Source organism: Podarcis bocagei, assembly GCF_964188305.1.
Source record: "Podarcis bocagei genome assembly, chromosome: 2".
In the NCBI taxonomy this organism is placed as follows: Eukaryota; Metazoa; Chordata; class Lepidosauria; order Squamata; family Lacertidae; genus Podarcis; species Podarcis bocagei.
The window spans coordinates 18,218,355-18,235,940 of NC_138126.1; the positions used below are offsets into that span (position 1 = coordinate 18,218,355).

General features: G+C 45.9%; 1 protein-coding gene across 1 annotated transcript; it reads right to left on the bottom strand.

Moving 5' to 3' along the window:
- Window positions 1-2,686: 2,686 nt before the first annotated feature.
- Window positions 2,687-17,465, bottom strand: LOC308580811 (E3 ubiquitin-protein ligase TRIM7-like). Its single transcript, XM_081183002.1, has 8 exons — window positions 16,777-17,465; window positions 15,821-15,916; window positions 14,191-14,421; window positions 13,688-13,710; window positions 12,744-12,859; window positions 8,342-8,368; window positions 7,486-7,512; window positions 2,687-4,203 (listed from the first exon to the last, which is right to left on the bottom strand). Exons 1-8 carry the CDS (start codon window positions 17,167-17,169, stop codon window positions 3,668-3,670), a joined length of 1,449 nt encoding a protein of 482 aa, XP_081039128.1. The 5' UTR covers window positions 17,170-17,465; the 3' UTR covers window positions 2,687-3,667.
- Between the last annotated feature and the right edge of the window lie 121 nt (window positions 17,466-17,586).

The following is a 17,586-nucleotide window of genomic DNA, read 5'->3' on the forward strand; positions in this document are numbered from 1 at the left end:
TGGGAACTTCCTCTCTGCCCAGAACGTTGGAGGCTATACACCACACCCCCTCAACAGTATTTATAGGAACTCAAACACTGAGATCCTGCTCTGTTCTAGTAACAAGAAGCCGAAAGCACCAGCCTGAAAATGACGAGTGAGACCTCGTCGAAACGTCGCCTAGACACCCCAACTCTTACACGGGAAGACACCCGAAGATACCAAAACCTGCATATATATATATATATATATATATATATATATATATATATATATATATGTAATATATATATAAATATTTAACAATTATAATATAATATAATATAATATAAGTGTGTGTGTGTATATATATATTAAAATAGAGTAGGGTTTTTTCATATATTTATTTATAATAAATGTCGTATAATAACCGAGGTCAAAGGAAAGGGGAAAAAAGTTCAGAAAAGGACCATCAAAATGATCAAGGGGATCACTGGTCAGTCGCCATCTCTCAGCCTAGTCTACCTCACAGGATTGTTGTGAAGATGAAATGGGGAGGAAGAGAACCATGTACTCCACCTTTTGATCCTGGAAAGGTTAAGGTGGTGTAATAAATAAATAAAATAAGAAAGGCTGCAATGTTTGGGACTTTTTATTTGAAAGGCACTCAAGAGGCAGCATGAGAGAACTTTACAGTGGTACCTCGGGTTAAGAAATTAATTCGTTCTGGAGGTCCGTTCTTAACCTGAAACTGTTCTTAACCTGAAGCACCACTTTAGCTCATGGGGCCTCCTGCTGCCGCCGCGCTGCCAGAGCACGGGTTCTGTTCTCATCCTGAAACAGAGTTCTTAACCTGAAGCACTATTTTTGGGTTAGCAGTAACCTGAAGCGTATGTAACCTGAAGTGTATGTAACCCGAGGTACTACTGTATAAAGTTTCCAAGCACAATTCAAAGTGTTGGTGCTGACCTTTAAAGCCTAAACGGCCTCAGTCCTGTATACCTGAAGGAGCGTCTCCATCCCCATCGTTCTGCCCGGACACTGAGGTCCAGCTCTGAGGTCCTTCTGGTGGTTCCCCCACTGTGAGAAGCAAAGTTACAGGGAACCAGGCAGAGGGCCTTCTCGGTAGTGGCGCCCGCCCTGTGGAACACCCTCCCACCAGATGTCAAGGAAATAAACAAGTATCGGACTTTTAGAAGACATCTGAAGGCAGCCCTGCTAAGGGAAGTTTTTAATGTTTGATGTTTTATAGTGTTTTTAATATTCTGTTGGGAGCCACCCAGAGATGGGCGGGGTATAAATAAATTATTATTATTATTATTATTATTATTATTATTATTATTATTATTATTATTATTATTTATTACTACTACTCTGAGAACAGGATGCTGGACTAGATGGGCAATTTGCCTGATCCAGCAGCCTCTTCTTATGTTCTTAAAACAAAAGTAAAATGGAATAGCCAGAACTAAACACATTAGAACAAATTTCCATACAAAAATCAAACACTATAGATTAATAGCGCAAGGTTCCAAGTAACATGATGGAGTCAGAGGCAATGAAAGGCATACAGCCCATTAATTCTAGTTTTGTCCCTATCTTCTTCTTCTTTTATATAATAACTTTTATTAAATTTTCTGCTTTATAATTTAATAAACATTTTACAAACTTCACAATATCCAGTGACTTCCCTTCTTTTCTTTCCATGGTTCATTTTACATATCCAAATCCCTGCATATTTTACTATAACCATTCAAATCAATTTTCCACTTTTACATCCATCAAGAATTATTTACTCTGTTGAGTTTATCTTAATGCTGCCAGTGTTTTCAGCTGTACAGTTATTTTCCATATATTCAACAAACATTTTCCAATGTTCTTTAAAAGTATGCTCTTCTTGCCCTCTTGTTTTGTTCCTATCTTCTATTTAACCTGTTGATAGCTGGAAAATATTTTTAATTTATTTACATTTATACAGTGTGCATTGTATTTCAAAATATTGGGATGCTAAGTTACATAGAAGTTAGACCATGTTAGGAAACTTGTTTTCAAATTGTTTTACAACTAGATGGGCTGGAGGAAGTTAGAAGGAAATTGTTACTTACTTTGATGGCTTTGTCCATGATTAGTTTGCACAATTCTTAATTTATCTTGTTTCCTTATCTTGTTTCTTTAAATTGTTGCTTTTAACTGTGTTTACCAATATTTTATGTTTCATTCTTTTTGTAAGCCATTCTAAGATCTCTTCTTAAAGAATCACATGGTGTATAATTTTTATGAAATAAATAAAATGAATAAATACCCAGAAGTGGATAAAAGCGCCTCCAGACAGTCACTACGTATTTTGTGGTAAGTTTGCACCAGAAATTTAGGTTTTAACATTTAAAGCAGGGGTCAGCAACCTTTTTCTGCCATGGGCCAGTCCACCGTTCCTTGTGTAGTGGACCAGACTATATTTTGAAGGGAAAAAATAATGAACAAATTCCTATGCCCCACAAATAACCCAGAGATGCATTTTAAATAAAAGGACACATTCTACTCATGTAAAAACATGCTGATTCCTGGACCGTCCGTGGGCCAGATTTAGAAGGCGATTGGGCTGGATCCTGCCCCCGGACCTTAGGTTGCCTACCCCTTATTTAAAGGTTTGAGCATTTAAAGTCACTCACCCCAAGGTCACTCACCCCAACTCAAAAAACCCACTTAACGGAAAAAAGAACCTGACTTCCTGCAGTTTTTAAAGCGTCTGAGAGATGCATTAAAAAGTGTGGGCTGACTTAATAACAGGGAGGCACGCATACACACTGAAAGCAAATAAGGAGATTTATTTATTTATTTATTTATCCATCACCTTTTGAAATGAAAGAGCCACAAAGCGACTTGTGAAAGGTTTAAAGACAAAAATACAGCAAATATCAAATCGGTTAAGATTAAGTGTTTATCCGAATAATCAACGAAGGAGTTTTGTTCCCCATCCAACCAGGATGTGGATGTGAAGGGGCCATTAGAATATTGTTCTCTATATGATTGACCCCTTCAGATGAATGCAGAATAAACGTCTGTCTGTCACTGTGTAACTGCCACACCAGCAAAGCGGAAGGAATATTCGGGAAAGACTAGATAAAGCCAAACCTCTATGTAAGCAAATGAGGGCGAATGCTCGATAAATGTGTTGCCCTGAGGGGCCCGGACTGTAGCCTCTTGCTTGGCTCTGAGCATATGTTATGTACTGAGTTGAATAGGGTCCGAAAGGCAGCAGTCTGATTGGTCCTAGAACAATAGGATTCAGAATGCAGCAGTCTGATTGGTCCACAGGAGCCACCCAATCCAGCTCCAGGTGGAAGTGAATCTGCAACCTAATTGGCCTACAGGTGAATCCCGGAATTAGCCAATCACATGGGGCCCATTGTGTAAATAATGTATATAAAGCAGACATTCTAGGGGAACTTCCATTCCTCCTCACCACTATGAGTTGAATAAAGAGCACGAAATCCACTCTCGACTCCGAGTATATTTCAGCATAGATCTGAGGTGGGGAACCTGTGGCCCTGCAGATGTTGGTCCTCATTCCCACCAGCCCCTAGCCAGCATGAGGGTTGATGGGAGCATCTGGGGGGGGGCCCTCAGATTCCCCACCTAAATTCTTGGAGTCGACAGGGCCTCCATTAATGGTGTTGTGTGTGGTGTAAATGAGGATTCCCCTCAAGATTCAGCAATTCATTGTGACCCCTGAGACCACCTGGAAAAAGGGCAGGATCCTCTCCCCGGAGAAGGAGGCTGAAGGGAAAGCAAAGATCAAGCCATCTGAATCGGCATCAAAAAAGTGGACCTGGCCCCCTTCATAGTCCAGGGACACCCGGATCTTCCTGGGCTCGTGGCTCAAGGCCAAAGGAGTCCACTCAGGGGAAGTTAAAGCAAACAGCTGGCAAGGCCAAGGCGGGCCGTGCGGTCTCTTCCCCACAGCCCAGACGCCTTCCTTCGGACTGAAGCTGAAACACCCCTTCCTCCTGAGGGAAACTCGTGCCACCCCTAAGGCCCACATCGCCCCTTCCTCCTCTTCCACCTCCACCTCCCACCAGTGTCTTCCCGACGTGAATCTCTCACAGCCCAGCACGCAGAATTCCCTGTCAAATCTCCCGAAGTTCTCAGGCAGGTCCCGATATCCATCTTCCCATCTCACGCTGGTCAGGTCCTCCGAGAGAACCAGGAAAGGGTGTGCCGTGTCGGGATCCAGAATCACGTTCACTGAAGGGGGAGAGAGAAAGGAAAGAAGGTGAGCGGCGTTAAAAAAAGAGAGAAAAGAAAATGTTGAGCTCAGTGGCTGCCGAGTGACCAGGGCCTCCCCAGAGCCATCTACGATACCATACAATACCCTGTGTCCAGGGCAGCTGTTTACTAGATCCACCTGGTACGCAGGCTGAGACCCTACCTGCCTGCAGACTGTCTTGCCAGAGTGGTGCATGCTCTAGTTATCTCCTGCTTGGACTACTGCAATGTGCTCTATGTGGGGCTACCTTTGAAGGTGACCCGGAAACTACAATTAATCCAGAATGCGGCAGCTAGACTAGTGACTGGGAGCGGCCGCCAAGACCATATAACACCAGTCTTGAAAGACCTACACTGGCTCCCAGTATGTTTCCGAGCACAATTCAAAGTGTTGGTGCTGACCTTTAAAGCCCTAAACGGCCTCGGCCCAGTATACCTGAAGGAGCGTCTCCACCTCCATCGTTCTGCCCGGACACTGAGGTCCAGTGCCGAGGGCCTTCTGGTGGTTCCCTTGCTGCAAGAAGCCAAGTTACAGGGAACCAGGCAGAGGGCATTCTTGGTAGTGGCACCCGCCCTGTGGAACGCCCTCCCAGCAGATGTCAAAGAGAAAAATAACTATCAAACTTTTAGAAGACATCTAAAGGCAGCCCTGTTTAGGGAAGCTTTTAATGTTTAATAGGTTATTGTATTTTAGTGTTTTGTTGGAAGCCACCCAGAGTGGCTGGGGGGACCCAGCCAGATGGGCAGGGTATAAAATAATAATAATAATAATAATAATAATAATAATAATAATAATAATAATAATTTATTATTTTATTATATGATATGATACAATAATCTTTATTGTCATTGTCCCATACAAAATGACAAAATTGAAAAATGTACATAAAACATTCAAAACCCACCAAGGCTGCTATCCCAACCTGGTTAGCCCCCTAAAAACTCTGATACCCCATTTTTAAATACAATATACTCCCATAGAGACTCTTTACACTGAGTTTAAAACTAAAATTGCATTTGGGTAGAAACTGTTTCTCACTTCTTCCTCTTCCCCTGCCTCCTGCTGAACTTGTTCCTTTCCCCCCTCCTTTTGGGGCTCGCCCACACTTCTGCTGTTCCCGTACCTAGAAAGCGTGGGTCCAAGCAGTTTTCCGCTTGGCCCACTCCCTCCCCATGGAAAACCCTTCGCCCAGAGATTCTGGATATTCTGGATATATTCTTTACTGAGTTTGATTATTAGTACAGTTACTCCATCCGTTATTCAAGACGTAATAAGCTACACACAAAAAACCAAAATAATTCAACATCAAATAATACTGCTACATTAAGTCTTAAAATCTTTAAGAGTGACTTCCTTCCACCTCATTGCGGCTCCTTACTACTTCTTTACTTTTTAACTGTGTCCCTTTTCTTCTTTTATTTCATTGATCTTACATAATATACATTATCTATTGTTATCTACTTTGAGATAAGTAAAGGTAAAGGTGAAGGGACCCTTGACCATTAGGTCCAGTCGTGACCGACTCTGGGGTTGCGGCACTCATCTCGCTTTATTGGCCGAGGGAGCCAGCGTACAGCTTCCGGGTCATGTGGCCAGCATGACTGAGCTGCTTCTGGCAAACCAGAGCAGGACACGGAAACGCCGTTTACCTTCCTGGAGCCGTACCTATTTATCTACTTGCACTTTGATGTGTTTTCGAACTGCTAGGTTGGCAGGAGCAGGGACAGAACAACGGGAGCTCACCCCGTCGTGGGGATTTGAACCACTGACCTTCCGATTGGCAAGCCCTAGGCTCTGTGGTTTAGACCACAGCGCCACCCACGTAGTAGTCAAAGCATATTAAGAATTTTGTTCGGGAACAGTGTTTTTCTAAATACAGTCTACAACAATTTTTGGTTTGACTGGTTCCTGATTACCTTTGTCATTTTTGCTAGTTCTAAGTATTCACACAATATTAATTTGCCATTCTTCCTTAGTAGGGGTTTTCTCTCCCTTCCAATTTTTAGCAATCAGCATTCTCGCTGATTCTTATACCCTTCGTCTGAAAATAACAGGGTGGTTCACAATATAAAAGCACAAAAATGCATGCCCATAACAACCAACAAAAACAGAGGACATCACGGGGTCAGCTCACACCCTCACTCAGCTTCCACACTGGGAATTTAAAGCAGAACAATCACACTGAGGGCTTGTCCACACTTGCCTCCCCACCCCACTTTTTCCAGGCACCCTTTCTTCATCCCCAGAGATTTCCCCACAAATACCTGCTCTTTAAAGCGCAATCGGAGCAAATGGCAATCTGTGGGAAAACTTGAATTGATGTTTGCTCTGATTAAGCACTAAAGAGCAGGTTTTTGCGAGGAAAGCGCTAGGGCAAAACAAACAAATACTGGGACGCAGAGCTTTTAAGTGCAGAACCTGTGCCTAGGAAGCATGGGGCAAAAGGTAAATGTGGATAAGCCCTTAGTTAACTCACTTTTTTATGGGGCTTCTATGGTCTGTCTCTCCTCCCTATAAATCAGCTCTATCACTTTAACCCTTCCCTTTTCAATAGCATCACAGCTGAGCCAGTTTCTCCCCACCCCATCAATTGCGTCTGAAGAGGATGAATCATAGCTGAGAGTGCAGTAAAGGGGGAGGGAGAATTTGATACTTCCCCTCACATTATGGTCCCATTGAAAACTTCCCTCTTCACAACATCCGGAGATGGAAAGAGAAGATACTGCTCACAGGGTTGCAGAAAGTTGTTTGGAATCTATTAAGTCTGGAAGAACTGTGATTATTATTGGCAATTTAAAGCAGAAGAGCAATGACTGGGTGCTGGCAATTTTAAAAAATGTTTTAACTGATCTTAACATCAAAAATGTTTTTTTTTCCATTTTTTAAAAAAAAGTTTTTATTTTATTTTTAATTTGGTATTGGGTGGTGGTGGTGGTTGGTGTTTAGTTTTACTTTGGTGTTTGCCTCCCTGGGTTCCACTGGAAGGAACGTCAATATAGGCATTTAATAATAATAATAATAATAATAATAATAATAATAATAATAATAATAATAATAATAGTAATAGTAATAATAATAATCCACATCTGCAATCTCTGTGAGCCACTACTCTGGTCCGCCTCTATCAGTCAGGTTCTTTGACTTTTCTGAAAGAAAGGTGTGTGGAACCACCTGCCAGATGCAACCTCATTATAAATATTTAAGCCTTCATCACCCATCAAGAGTTCCCCCATCTCCTACATTTTCCTGCTAATATTTACCTTTGCTCATCGTTTCCTTTGCCGGCTCTGTTTTTGGGGAATAAAATGTGGAGAAACGTAAAGCGAGATAATAATACATATAGCAAGTATGTCGTTTCATGAAAAGAAAAAAAAAGAACGACGAAAGAAACACAGAAAACTGAGATGAGCATTTTAATTAGAAAACTAGGAAGCCATATAACAAGGCTGAGTGTTAGAATCACAGAATTGCAGAATTGGAAGGGACCCCAAAGGGCATGTAGTCCAACCCCCTGCAATCTAATTTAGTATTGTCTACACCAGAGGTTTTCGACCTTTTGGAGTCCACGGCTGCATTGAGCAACTACAGTGGCACCTTGGGTTATAGACGCTTCAGGTTACAGACTCAGCTAACCCAGAAATAGTACCTCGGGTTAAGAAATTTACCTCAGGATGAGAACAGAAATTGTGTGGCGGCAGCAGGAGGCCCCATTAGCTAAAGTGGTACCTCAGGTTAAGAACAGTTTCAGGTTAAGAACGGACCTCCGGAACGAATTAAGTTCTTAACCCGAGGTACCACTGTACATTCTTTCTGCGGCTTCCCTGTGGGGCTCAAGAGCCCAGTTTTTCGCCTCTTGCCTGCAGAGCTGGCAGCCTCTTACCCTTTTCTAAACACCCTCCCTTGTGGAGGGTTCCCTCAGCCTCCTCTCCTCTCCCATCTCCTTAGGAGTCTTCCAGGCAGCCTCACCATAACCCCAAACTGCATCATTTCCTCCCCACCTTTCACCTGGAGCAATGCAAACGCCTTCCTTTTCCCATCTCTCATTTAAAAGAGGGACTCCTCCCATCGTCTCCCCTCACCAGAGTTTTGCTTCCCATAAAACTACCACAAAATTACCTTTGCTCAGTGCTTCTTCCAAAGACTCTGTTATGGGAAGGAAAGGAGGACAAATTTACTTCAGGTGAGGCACACAGCAACATGAGTCAATCACAAAATAACTTCGTTCGACCAGCATTTAAACGACACTAGTGAACAAATCTATGCTTCTTTTTTAAATTTGAAAACTGCTTTAGGAGTAAAGTGAAGCAACTTTATTGAGAGGAAGAATCAAAGGAGAAGAAGAGGAGTTTGGATTTGATATCCCACTTTATCACTACCCGAAGGAGTCTCAAAGCGGCTAACGTTCTCCTTTCCCTTCCTCCCCCACAACAAACACTCTGTGAGGTGAGTGGGGCTGAGAGACTTCAAAGAAGTGTGACTAGCCCAAGGTCACCCAGCAGTTGCATGTGGAGGAGCGGGGAAGCGAACCCGGTTCACCAGATTACGAGTCCACCGCTCTTAACCACTACACCACACTGGCTCCATGGCTATGTTCTCCCTCTGCTGTCAGAGGCAGCATGGCTGTGAATACCAGTCACCAGTGAATTGCAGATCAGGAGAGAGCTGTTGCACTCTGTTCCTGCTTAAGAAGTGGGTGACTGCATTAATGGATACTTAAGTTGCCAGGCAATAGATTCCACCCCCTCCATTTCCATCTCCACCAGGAGAAATGCTCTAGTCCAGAGGTATCTGGGGTTCTCCAGATGTTGCTGTGTCAGGAGCTCAGCCTACACTCGAGTAGAACCATGCCCAACTGGCATGTTCTCTCCCTCCTGGTCTTTCGTTCGGGAGCTTCAAAAGCTTTCTTCAGCCCGAACATCACAGCGGCCAATGCTAACTGACACCGTCACACTTAGGGATCTGCTGAGTTTGCACATCATGCGTAACAGGTTAGCATTTTGGCTAATCTACTTTATTTACATATAAACACACAGGGAGCACTGCAACATGGCTCCCTCTCTCTCTAGCATCAGACAGCAAAAAGAAAAAGAACAAAGGACAACAGTCCCACTTCATGGAATCAGGGGCGCCGACTTATAAAAAATATTGGGGGGGCCCATACCGGGGTCCTGCCGCTGGTTCGCTCGGGTAGCCGGGAGAACGCAGTTCGAGGTGGCGGTGTTGGGGAGAGACCCTCGCTCAGGGCGCCACTAGACTTGGCGGCCGGCGGCCTATCTGGGGGGTTTTGGAGCGTATTTCGGCGGAGCGATTGGGGAGGAGGGGGCTTGTTGCCGGATTCTTCAGCTGAGCCGGAGATCCGCTGCTGGGGGTCCCTGGGCCGAGTTGTGAGCACGGCCTGCTGAAGGGAGATCCAGCCGATTGCGCGACGGGGACGGCCGGGGCTCTCCGGCTAGGGCGCGCGGCTGGCTGGCTGGCGAGGGAGCAGGTGGGGAGGAGGCAGGGGTCCTCACTCTCTTAGGAAACGCACCCGCGCGCCCGATTGCCACGAAGTCCGAAGGGTGCGTGTGTGGAATTAAAAAGCAAAAACGAGATACGGGCAGGGCAGGCAAAGAGTTTTCTGCAAGAGGATGGAGGGCAGGTTGAAGAGAAAATCACTCAGGATGAGACAGTCAAATCAGCCATGATAAAATGGGCTCAGGATATTGGGTATAACATCATGTTTGAGGACTGGGAAAGGTTATGGACCACCGGAATGAAATTCACGGCATGTAATGCCTTGAAGGAAAATATTATGAAAATGATTTATAGGTGGTACATGACCCCAGTCAAGCTTGCAAAAATATATCACCTGTCTGATAATAAATGTTGGAAATGTAAGGAGGCTGAAGGGACATTCTTTCACCTCTGGTGGACTTGTCCAAAAGTGAAGGCCTTCTGGGAAATGATTTATAATGAGTTAAAAAAGGTATTTAAGTATACCTTTCCCAAGAAACCAGAGGCCTTCCTCTTGGGCATTGTTGGCCAGAAAGTGTTAAAGAAGGATAGAACTTTCTTTATGTATGCAACTACAGCAGCAAGAATACTTATCGCAAAATATTGGAAGACACAAGATTTGCCCACACTGGAAGAGTGGCAGACGCAATTGATGGACTACATGGAACTGGCTGAAATGACTGGCAGAATCCGAGATTTGGGAGAAGAAACAACGGAAGAGGACTGGAAAAAATTTAAGGACTATTTACAAAAACAATATAAGTTGTATGAATGTTAAAAATTTACACGATTCGGAAACTATAGCTTCAGCAATTAGATTTGGGAAACAGGAAATTATATTTTAAGTAAGAAAAGGTCAAAATCTAAGGTATACTATGTTTAATTTAAGATATAAGTAACTGATGAAAAGTATGTTAAATTTAGAGGTATAGTATTTGAAAAGTACAAAATAAGGTACGAAACAAGGTAATAATTTGCTGATATCTTTATTATAAAGAATGCAGGGTAAGGGAGATGCGAGGAAGTCCAGTTAGTTATATAAAAAATGTGTTGAATGGTTGGTTTTCTTTTCTTCTTTTTCTTTTTTTCTTTTTCTTGTTCTTTTACTTTTTTCTTCAGTGTATGTTTCTAACTTTGTATTTGAAAACTTAATAAAATATTTATATAAAAAAAAGAAGAGAAAATCCTTTCGCTTTTCTGGGGCTCAGGGAAGTCTCAGAGCCGGAGGTTGGGGAAGGGACCCCCTTTGCTCTGCCCTCTTCTCCCGTCTTAGATTCGCATGGGGGTCCCCGCCTGAGCTTGCCTGGCCACCGGGCCACACAAGGGCCGCGCTCTACGCGGCGCACCTTGCTAGCCGCGCAGCTATCCTCCGCGGCTGCGGAGCGGCCCTGCGCCGGTGCCCAGCCCCTCTGGGCGCCCGCTGCGCTGCCAATGACAAGCGGGCGACGTCGCGGGCGGGGAAGGCGTCGCTTTCTTTCCCGATCCTGCATCCTCCCAGTCTTCCAGCCCTTTTTTGGGTTGGAAGCTCGTCTCGTTCGCCCTTCTCCTTTCTTCACCCTGCGCGCAATTTTCCTCCCTCGTCTCCCTCCCCATTTCTCCTTCCTTCCTTCCTTCCTTCCTGACTGACTGACGGGCTTGGGCTCGGGCTCAGGCTCGGGCTCGGGCTTCGGGTCGGGCTCAGGCTCAGGCTCGGGCTCGGGCAGCCACAGCGTCGGCGGTGTTGGCGATCGGCGGCGCGGGGGGATGGCCCTCCCGGGGGAGCCGGCGCTGCTCAATGGGGTTGCCAAGGAGACAGGCCGGCCGCCCCCCTCCCCCGGCCCGGCGCCCCCCGCCGCGCCGGTGCCCGTTATCGAGCTGGTGCGCGCCGGGCGCCCTATAAAAGCCGCGGACGCGCCCACCGCCGCCCGAGATTATTGGGGGGGCTGAGCCCCCCCAAACGAATTTTTGAGGGGGCTCGGGCCCCCTCAGGCCCCATTGAGTCGGCGCCTATGCATGGAATACAGTAACACAAACATTCTGTTCCTGTCACTTCCCACTCTGTGGAGACAAAACATATACCGTCATGTGATAGACAAAAATCCCATGACTGCAATCATGGAGCAGGAATTCTAACATGCTGGACTCCATCTTGGCTAGGGCTGACATGAGCAGGAGTCTCTCCACAGGACCTGGAGGGAACTGCATTAGCTACCCCTGCTGTAGTCCAACCCATAATCATCCACAAAGAGTTGAGACTGGTTGGGGGCAGTCTCTTCCCAAGGAGGGATGGGGAACATCTGGTCCTTCTGGGGCTATTTGGACTACGATCATTGACTATGTTAGTTGAGACTGGTGACATCTAGAAAGCACCAAGCTGGCTACTCCCGTGCAGTTTAATATGCACAGATGCAAGTTTAGAAACCATATATTAGATGGAGTCAATAATAAGCCACGTAGGAGCTAACTCCTATGCGGCTTATTATATATTTGAGGGGGCCGGGCCCCCACAAAGTTGATGGGCATTCCCATTCAAATGGTGTGTGTGCACTGTGTCATGTGATCAGTGGGGCGGGGCTTACCTGGGCCCCACAATATTTTATTCAAATTGGCATCCCTGATAAGCCAGTATAATGTGGTCTAGTCTGTGGGTCTCCAAACTCTGGGAGACCCTCATTCCTCTTACAGAGCTACAGTTCTCAGAAGGATTTGATTGTTAAACCACTCCCAGAATTGTAGTTTTGTGAAGTGAGAAGATGTCTCTGCACTCTTGACAAGGTACCATTCCCAGGATTCCTGGGGGTGGGGTGGGAAGCCATGACTTAAAGTGATCTAATAACAGTGCTTCAAATGTATGGTGCAGAGGTGGCCTTTGAGGAGGAGGAACCTTTTATGGAAGACACCCTGAGCCCCATTTTAGGAAACGGGAAGGGGTGTGACACAGCCTCACTTGTCAGACACCTGGGACACTGCAGAGAAAGCCAGCCCCTCGCTTTGCATGCACCCAATCTGGAAAACCCGCCCGCCTCCTGGAGCTGTGCCCCAATACCTTCAATTTCTTCCATGACCTTTTTGAGAACCAGTCTTTTATGAGAGTAACTTCTGAGTCCTTCCTCAGGCCCTGGAGAAAGCTCCACCACCTGCCTCAGTTGCCCCTCCTGACACCTGGAAAGAAGTTGAGAGCCAGTTAAAAGAATGGTTTGAAAGCACTGTCTCCTCCTGCAGGCCTGAATCACAAGGCTGGGGAATCCATGACCCTACAGATATTGTTAGACTACAGCTCCCATCAGCCCCAGCCAGCATGGGCAATGGTCAGGCATGATGGGAGCTGTAGTTCAGCAGCACCAGAAGAACCGCAGATTCCCTTATCCCATTGTAGCATGAAGCGGCAGACCGGATATTTTATTTACTCGTGACAAGGTTCCTTCAGCAATACCTCGGTTTTCTATTGTCTCCATTGTCGAACATTTCGGTTTATGAACGCCGTAAACCCAGAAGCAAATGCTTCGGTTTCTGAACACGCCTCGGAAGTTGAATATGCCACGCAGCTTCTGCTGTGTGCAAGATCCTGAAGCCTAATTTTCGACTGTTTTCGGTTTTTGAACGTTTCAGAACTCAAACGGTCTTCCAGAATGTAATTGGTGAGTGAGTGTTAGAGAGTGAGACATAGTGAAAGCGAAAGAGAGAGAGAGAGAGAGAGAGAGAGAGAGAGAGAGAGAGAGAGGAGTCCACTGCTCAAAACCCTCACATCCTTTTGACCTCACTGTTTATGATACTGCCCCTCCCTCTCCAACTATGTACTGTAGCTGTGTTCCTGAAACTCATGGTAACATCATCAGGTATCTGATCAAGGGAACAGTCATCCATGAAAGCTTACATGCCGTAATAAATCCATTTGTCTTTAAAGGTGCCGCAATATCATTTGTTGCTTTTGCTGCAAGAGACCATCAAAACCAGAAAGAGCAGCAAGCAGAGAGAGGAAGAGTCACATACCTGCTCAGGGTATTTTTTATGTCCTGAAAAAAAGAGAGAAATGGGTCTCAGGTTGGGACAGGTGCATCTGTTAATTCCACTTTCCTGCAGCTTCTGGTTTTTGCAGCCCTAAATGCAGTTCTCGACATTTCCAAAACTATTTGCGATGGAAGTCCTTCACGGAAATTCATCAGTCTCCTAATAATGTGCATTTTTCTATGCATTCCCCCCTCAAATACACACATTTTTGTACATCAATTTTCCTTAGTATAATGCATACACAGTGTTTTGCTGGAGACGTGCGTGGCAAAATTCAGAGAAGTGTGAATTTTGAAGGATGGCTGTGTCAGTTAGTTGCCTTGTTTCAGATTTATTTAATAATTATTATACAGTGTTAGAAACTGAGATATGAAAGCTAGGAGCTAAATGACACCTTAAACCTAGGTTATGGGCACAACAAGGGAAAGTCTAGGCACGTTTTTTCATAACAAGAGAGTGGGATCCATCTCTGTCTCAAGTCTCACCTGCAAGAATTTGCTGTCTGGCTGCTGCCTCTTCCTCTCCATGTCGCTCATAAGCGTGTTGAGGCGGAAAGACTCATCGGAGAGGCTGGCAACATTTTCTTTCCATGTCTTCTCAACCTCTCTCTCCAGATCTCCTAGCTGGGCCAGCCAACGGCGCTCGTTTTCCTTAAGGAACTTCTGCATTTGCTTGAAAACACACCTGATATTGAGTTTCTCCACTCCCACCTGTGACTAGAGCGGCAAGGGGGAAAAGAGACATAAGGAAAGGTGGCAAACAGGGGAATAGGAGACTGGGTTGTATCCGACGCTGCTGTCCCACTTGCACAACACACTTCTGTTCACACAACAGAATTCCCCTTTCCTGTTCTACAACCCCCAGGTGACCTCAAATCTGCTCCAGGGGGATAGGGAACTTCCAGAGCAGATTTTTAGGGGGATGAGGGGGAGGACATACAACCCCTCCAAATTAAGCAACAGTGTGTGCCTGTAGCAATGAATTACAGTGGTACCTCGGGTTAAGTACTTAATTCGTTCTGGAGGTCCATTCTTAACCTTTAGCTAATGGGGCCTCCCACTGCTGCCGCGCCACCGGAGCACAATTTCTGTTCTCATCCTGAAGCAAAGTTCTTAACGTGAAGCAATATTTATGCGTTAGCAGAGTCTGTAACCTGAAGCGTCTGTAACCCGAGGTACCACTGTAATTTGGCACTTAGTAATAATAATAATAATAATAATAATAATAATAATAATAATAATAATAATTTATTATTTGTACCCCGCCCATCTGGCTGGGTTTCCCCAGCCACTCTGGGTGGCTTCCATAGAAACCAAAAATACACTAAAATCACACATTAAAAACTTCCCTGAACAGGGCTACCTTAAGATGTCTTCTGAATGTCAGGTAATTGTTGATCGTTTTGACATCATGATGCTTCCCTTCCTCTGGCAAGTACTGACGGTCTCCACATGACCCATACCCATGTATTCTCTTAAAAGGTTTTCTGGGCACCTTATACCTCAACAGCCTGCTACATCCAGCGGCGGAGGAAGCCTCCTGGGCACCTGAAGCGGCATGCCATGGGGCGGGGCAAACTGCCCACAGGGGCAAGGCGAACCGCCCATAGGGACGTGGTGTGCACGGGGGACAGGATGGGGCTGCACAGCACAGCCACTGTCCGCCCACTGTCTTCCCCCAGCTGTAGGTCAGCTGAGGCCCCACGGTGCACCCTCTCTACTGGCACCGCATGTCCTGTCCCATCCCTATGGGCATCCCTATTGGCGTGGCGGTGATCCACCCAGGGGGGATTTTGTCACCCCCCCCTCAGGGATGACATCTGGGGCAGACCGCCTGCACCGCCCCGCCCGTTCTCCGCCGCTGGCTATGTCGGTTCAAAATGTGCATTGAGGATAGTTTAAATTGCTTGTTTTAAATTGCATTTTGAATAATTCAGTCATTTGGAAATGTCTGGGGGAGCATCTGCTTTGCATGTGTCTACAATGACAAGAATGAGCTTGTGTGAAATTTGTAGTACAGTCGTCCCTTGGAAGTTGAACGGAATCTGTTGCAGAAGTCCGTTCAACTTCCAAAATGTTCATCCCCAGTACTGGAGCTGGAGGAACAAACACCTACTAAATATTTCTGCTTCTTCTCATCTTCAGCCTGTTCCCGGTGCAAAATGTTTTCTCTCTTTTTCTCCAGGGCTTGGAGCTGGGCCTCGATTTTCCCCTGCACAAACAGAAAAAAAAGACTTTTGCTTAGTCAGCCAGTCCCGTTTCCCCCAACTGAGTTCCTTATAAAGCCAAGTCTGTTCCGATGGACTGTAGATGAGGCCCAGCTCTTAATTTCAAAGCTTCCTGGTGTTGGCTGCCGGGGCGACGACAACGACAACACCACCACCGACACAATCCTCTTGTGATTCGCTACATGACCCCACCTCTATTTTGCATACTTAGATTGTAGGTCTTTCGTTTATTTAAACACTTAAAATGCCGCTTAACTACAATTGTGCTATTATTATTAAACATTTGGGAATCAAGAGGCCTTTCCAACCTATTGCAAATCACCTACAGTTCCACCAGCAGATCCCAAACTACCTTCTGCCTGTAAAGGTAAAGGGACCCCTGACCATTAGGTCCACTTGTGGCTGACTCTGGGGTTGCGGCGCTCATCTCGCTTTATTGGCTGAGGGAGCCGGCATACAGCTTCCGGGTCATGTGGCCAGCATGACTAAGCCGCTTCTGGCGAACCAGAGCAGCGCACGGAAACGCCATTTACCTTCCCGCCGGAGCGGTACCTATTTACCTACTTGCATTTTGACGTGCTTTCAAACTGCTAGGTTGGCAGGAGCAGGGACCGAGCAACGGGAGCTCACCCCGTTGTGGGGATTCGAACCGCCGACCTTCTGATCGGCAAGTCCTAGGCTCTGTGGTTTAACCCACAGCGCCACCCGCGTCCCACCTTCTGCCTAGCACTGGCTTAAATAAAAGAAGAGCAGTGCTCTCCACACCATGTACCATTTCAGACTCATCTATTGTGTCTCCTCCTGCTCTATCCATCTGGACCCCCAAACAGTGGCAATTCCCTACCTTATACTCCTGGGCAGCCTCCTGCACAGGGACGACGTGATGATCTCGGTGCTCCTTGGACAGGTTGCAGATCACGCATATGAGGACCTGGTCGTCCTTGCAGAAGAGTTTGCAGGGTTCCTGGTCCCCCTTACACAGCTTAGTGTTTTTCCCCTCCTCAATTTTCCTGATTATTTCGACCATGTTTGCCAGTTTCCTGTTGGGCTTGAATTGCCGTGGCTTCAAGGCTGCTCTGCACTGAGGGCAAAAGGGGTTCTTCTCTAGCCCGTCTCTCAGGCAGGCTCGGCAGAAATTGTGCCCGCAGTTTGTAGTCACTGGATCTTCGAAGTAGTCCAGGCAGATGGAGCAGGTCACTTCTTCGCGAAGCTGCTTCTCAGGGGTTCCTGCTGCCATGGCTGCCTCTCCCTGGGCGAAACGACAGCCTTGGTTTCGTTTTTCTGATTCCTGTTACTGCCAAGGTGTTTACTCTCCTGTTTCTACTTCAAGGGAGGGCAAGCTCTGGGGCATACAAGAGCCCCACTGAGGATAACAATGGATTAAGCCTTGCCTTTATTGTGCTCGCCACATCTATTTTTAATAATGAATTGGGGAGAGGCAGCTCCTTTTGGTTTCTGTTATGTTCCTTCTCCTCCCTCCTTTTAACGGACAAACAACTCTGTCCTTCCCCGCCCCCTCTGAAGAGTTGAGAGAGTGAACTAAGGTTTCTCACAATCCCTTTCTTACTTCCTTAACAAAAGCGTCAGACCCCTGTCTCAAGAAAGAGAGAAGTGGCGCTCCCTTTCTCTGTATATATATATATATTTTTAAAAC

Coding starts and splice junctions, on each gene's coding strand:
- LOC308580811 (XM_081183002.1), bottom strand. CDS start 17,169: ATGGCAGCAGGAACCCCTGAGAAGCAGCTTCGCGAAGAAGTGACCTGC. Junction 13,711..14,190: donor CAGACAGCAAATTCTTGCAG/GTGAGACTTGAG, acceptor TCTTTTTTTCAG/GACATAAAAAATACCCTGAG. Junction 8,369..12,743: donor GGTCATGGAAGAAATTGAAG/GTATTGGGGCAC, acceptor TTCCCATAACAG/AGTCTTTGGAAGAAGCACTG.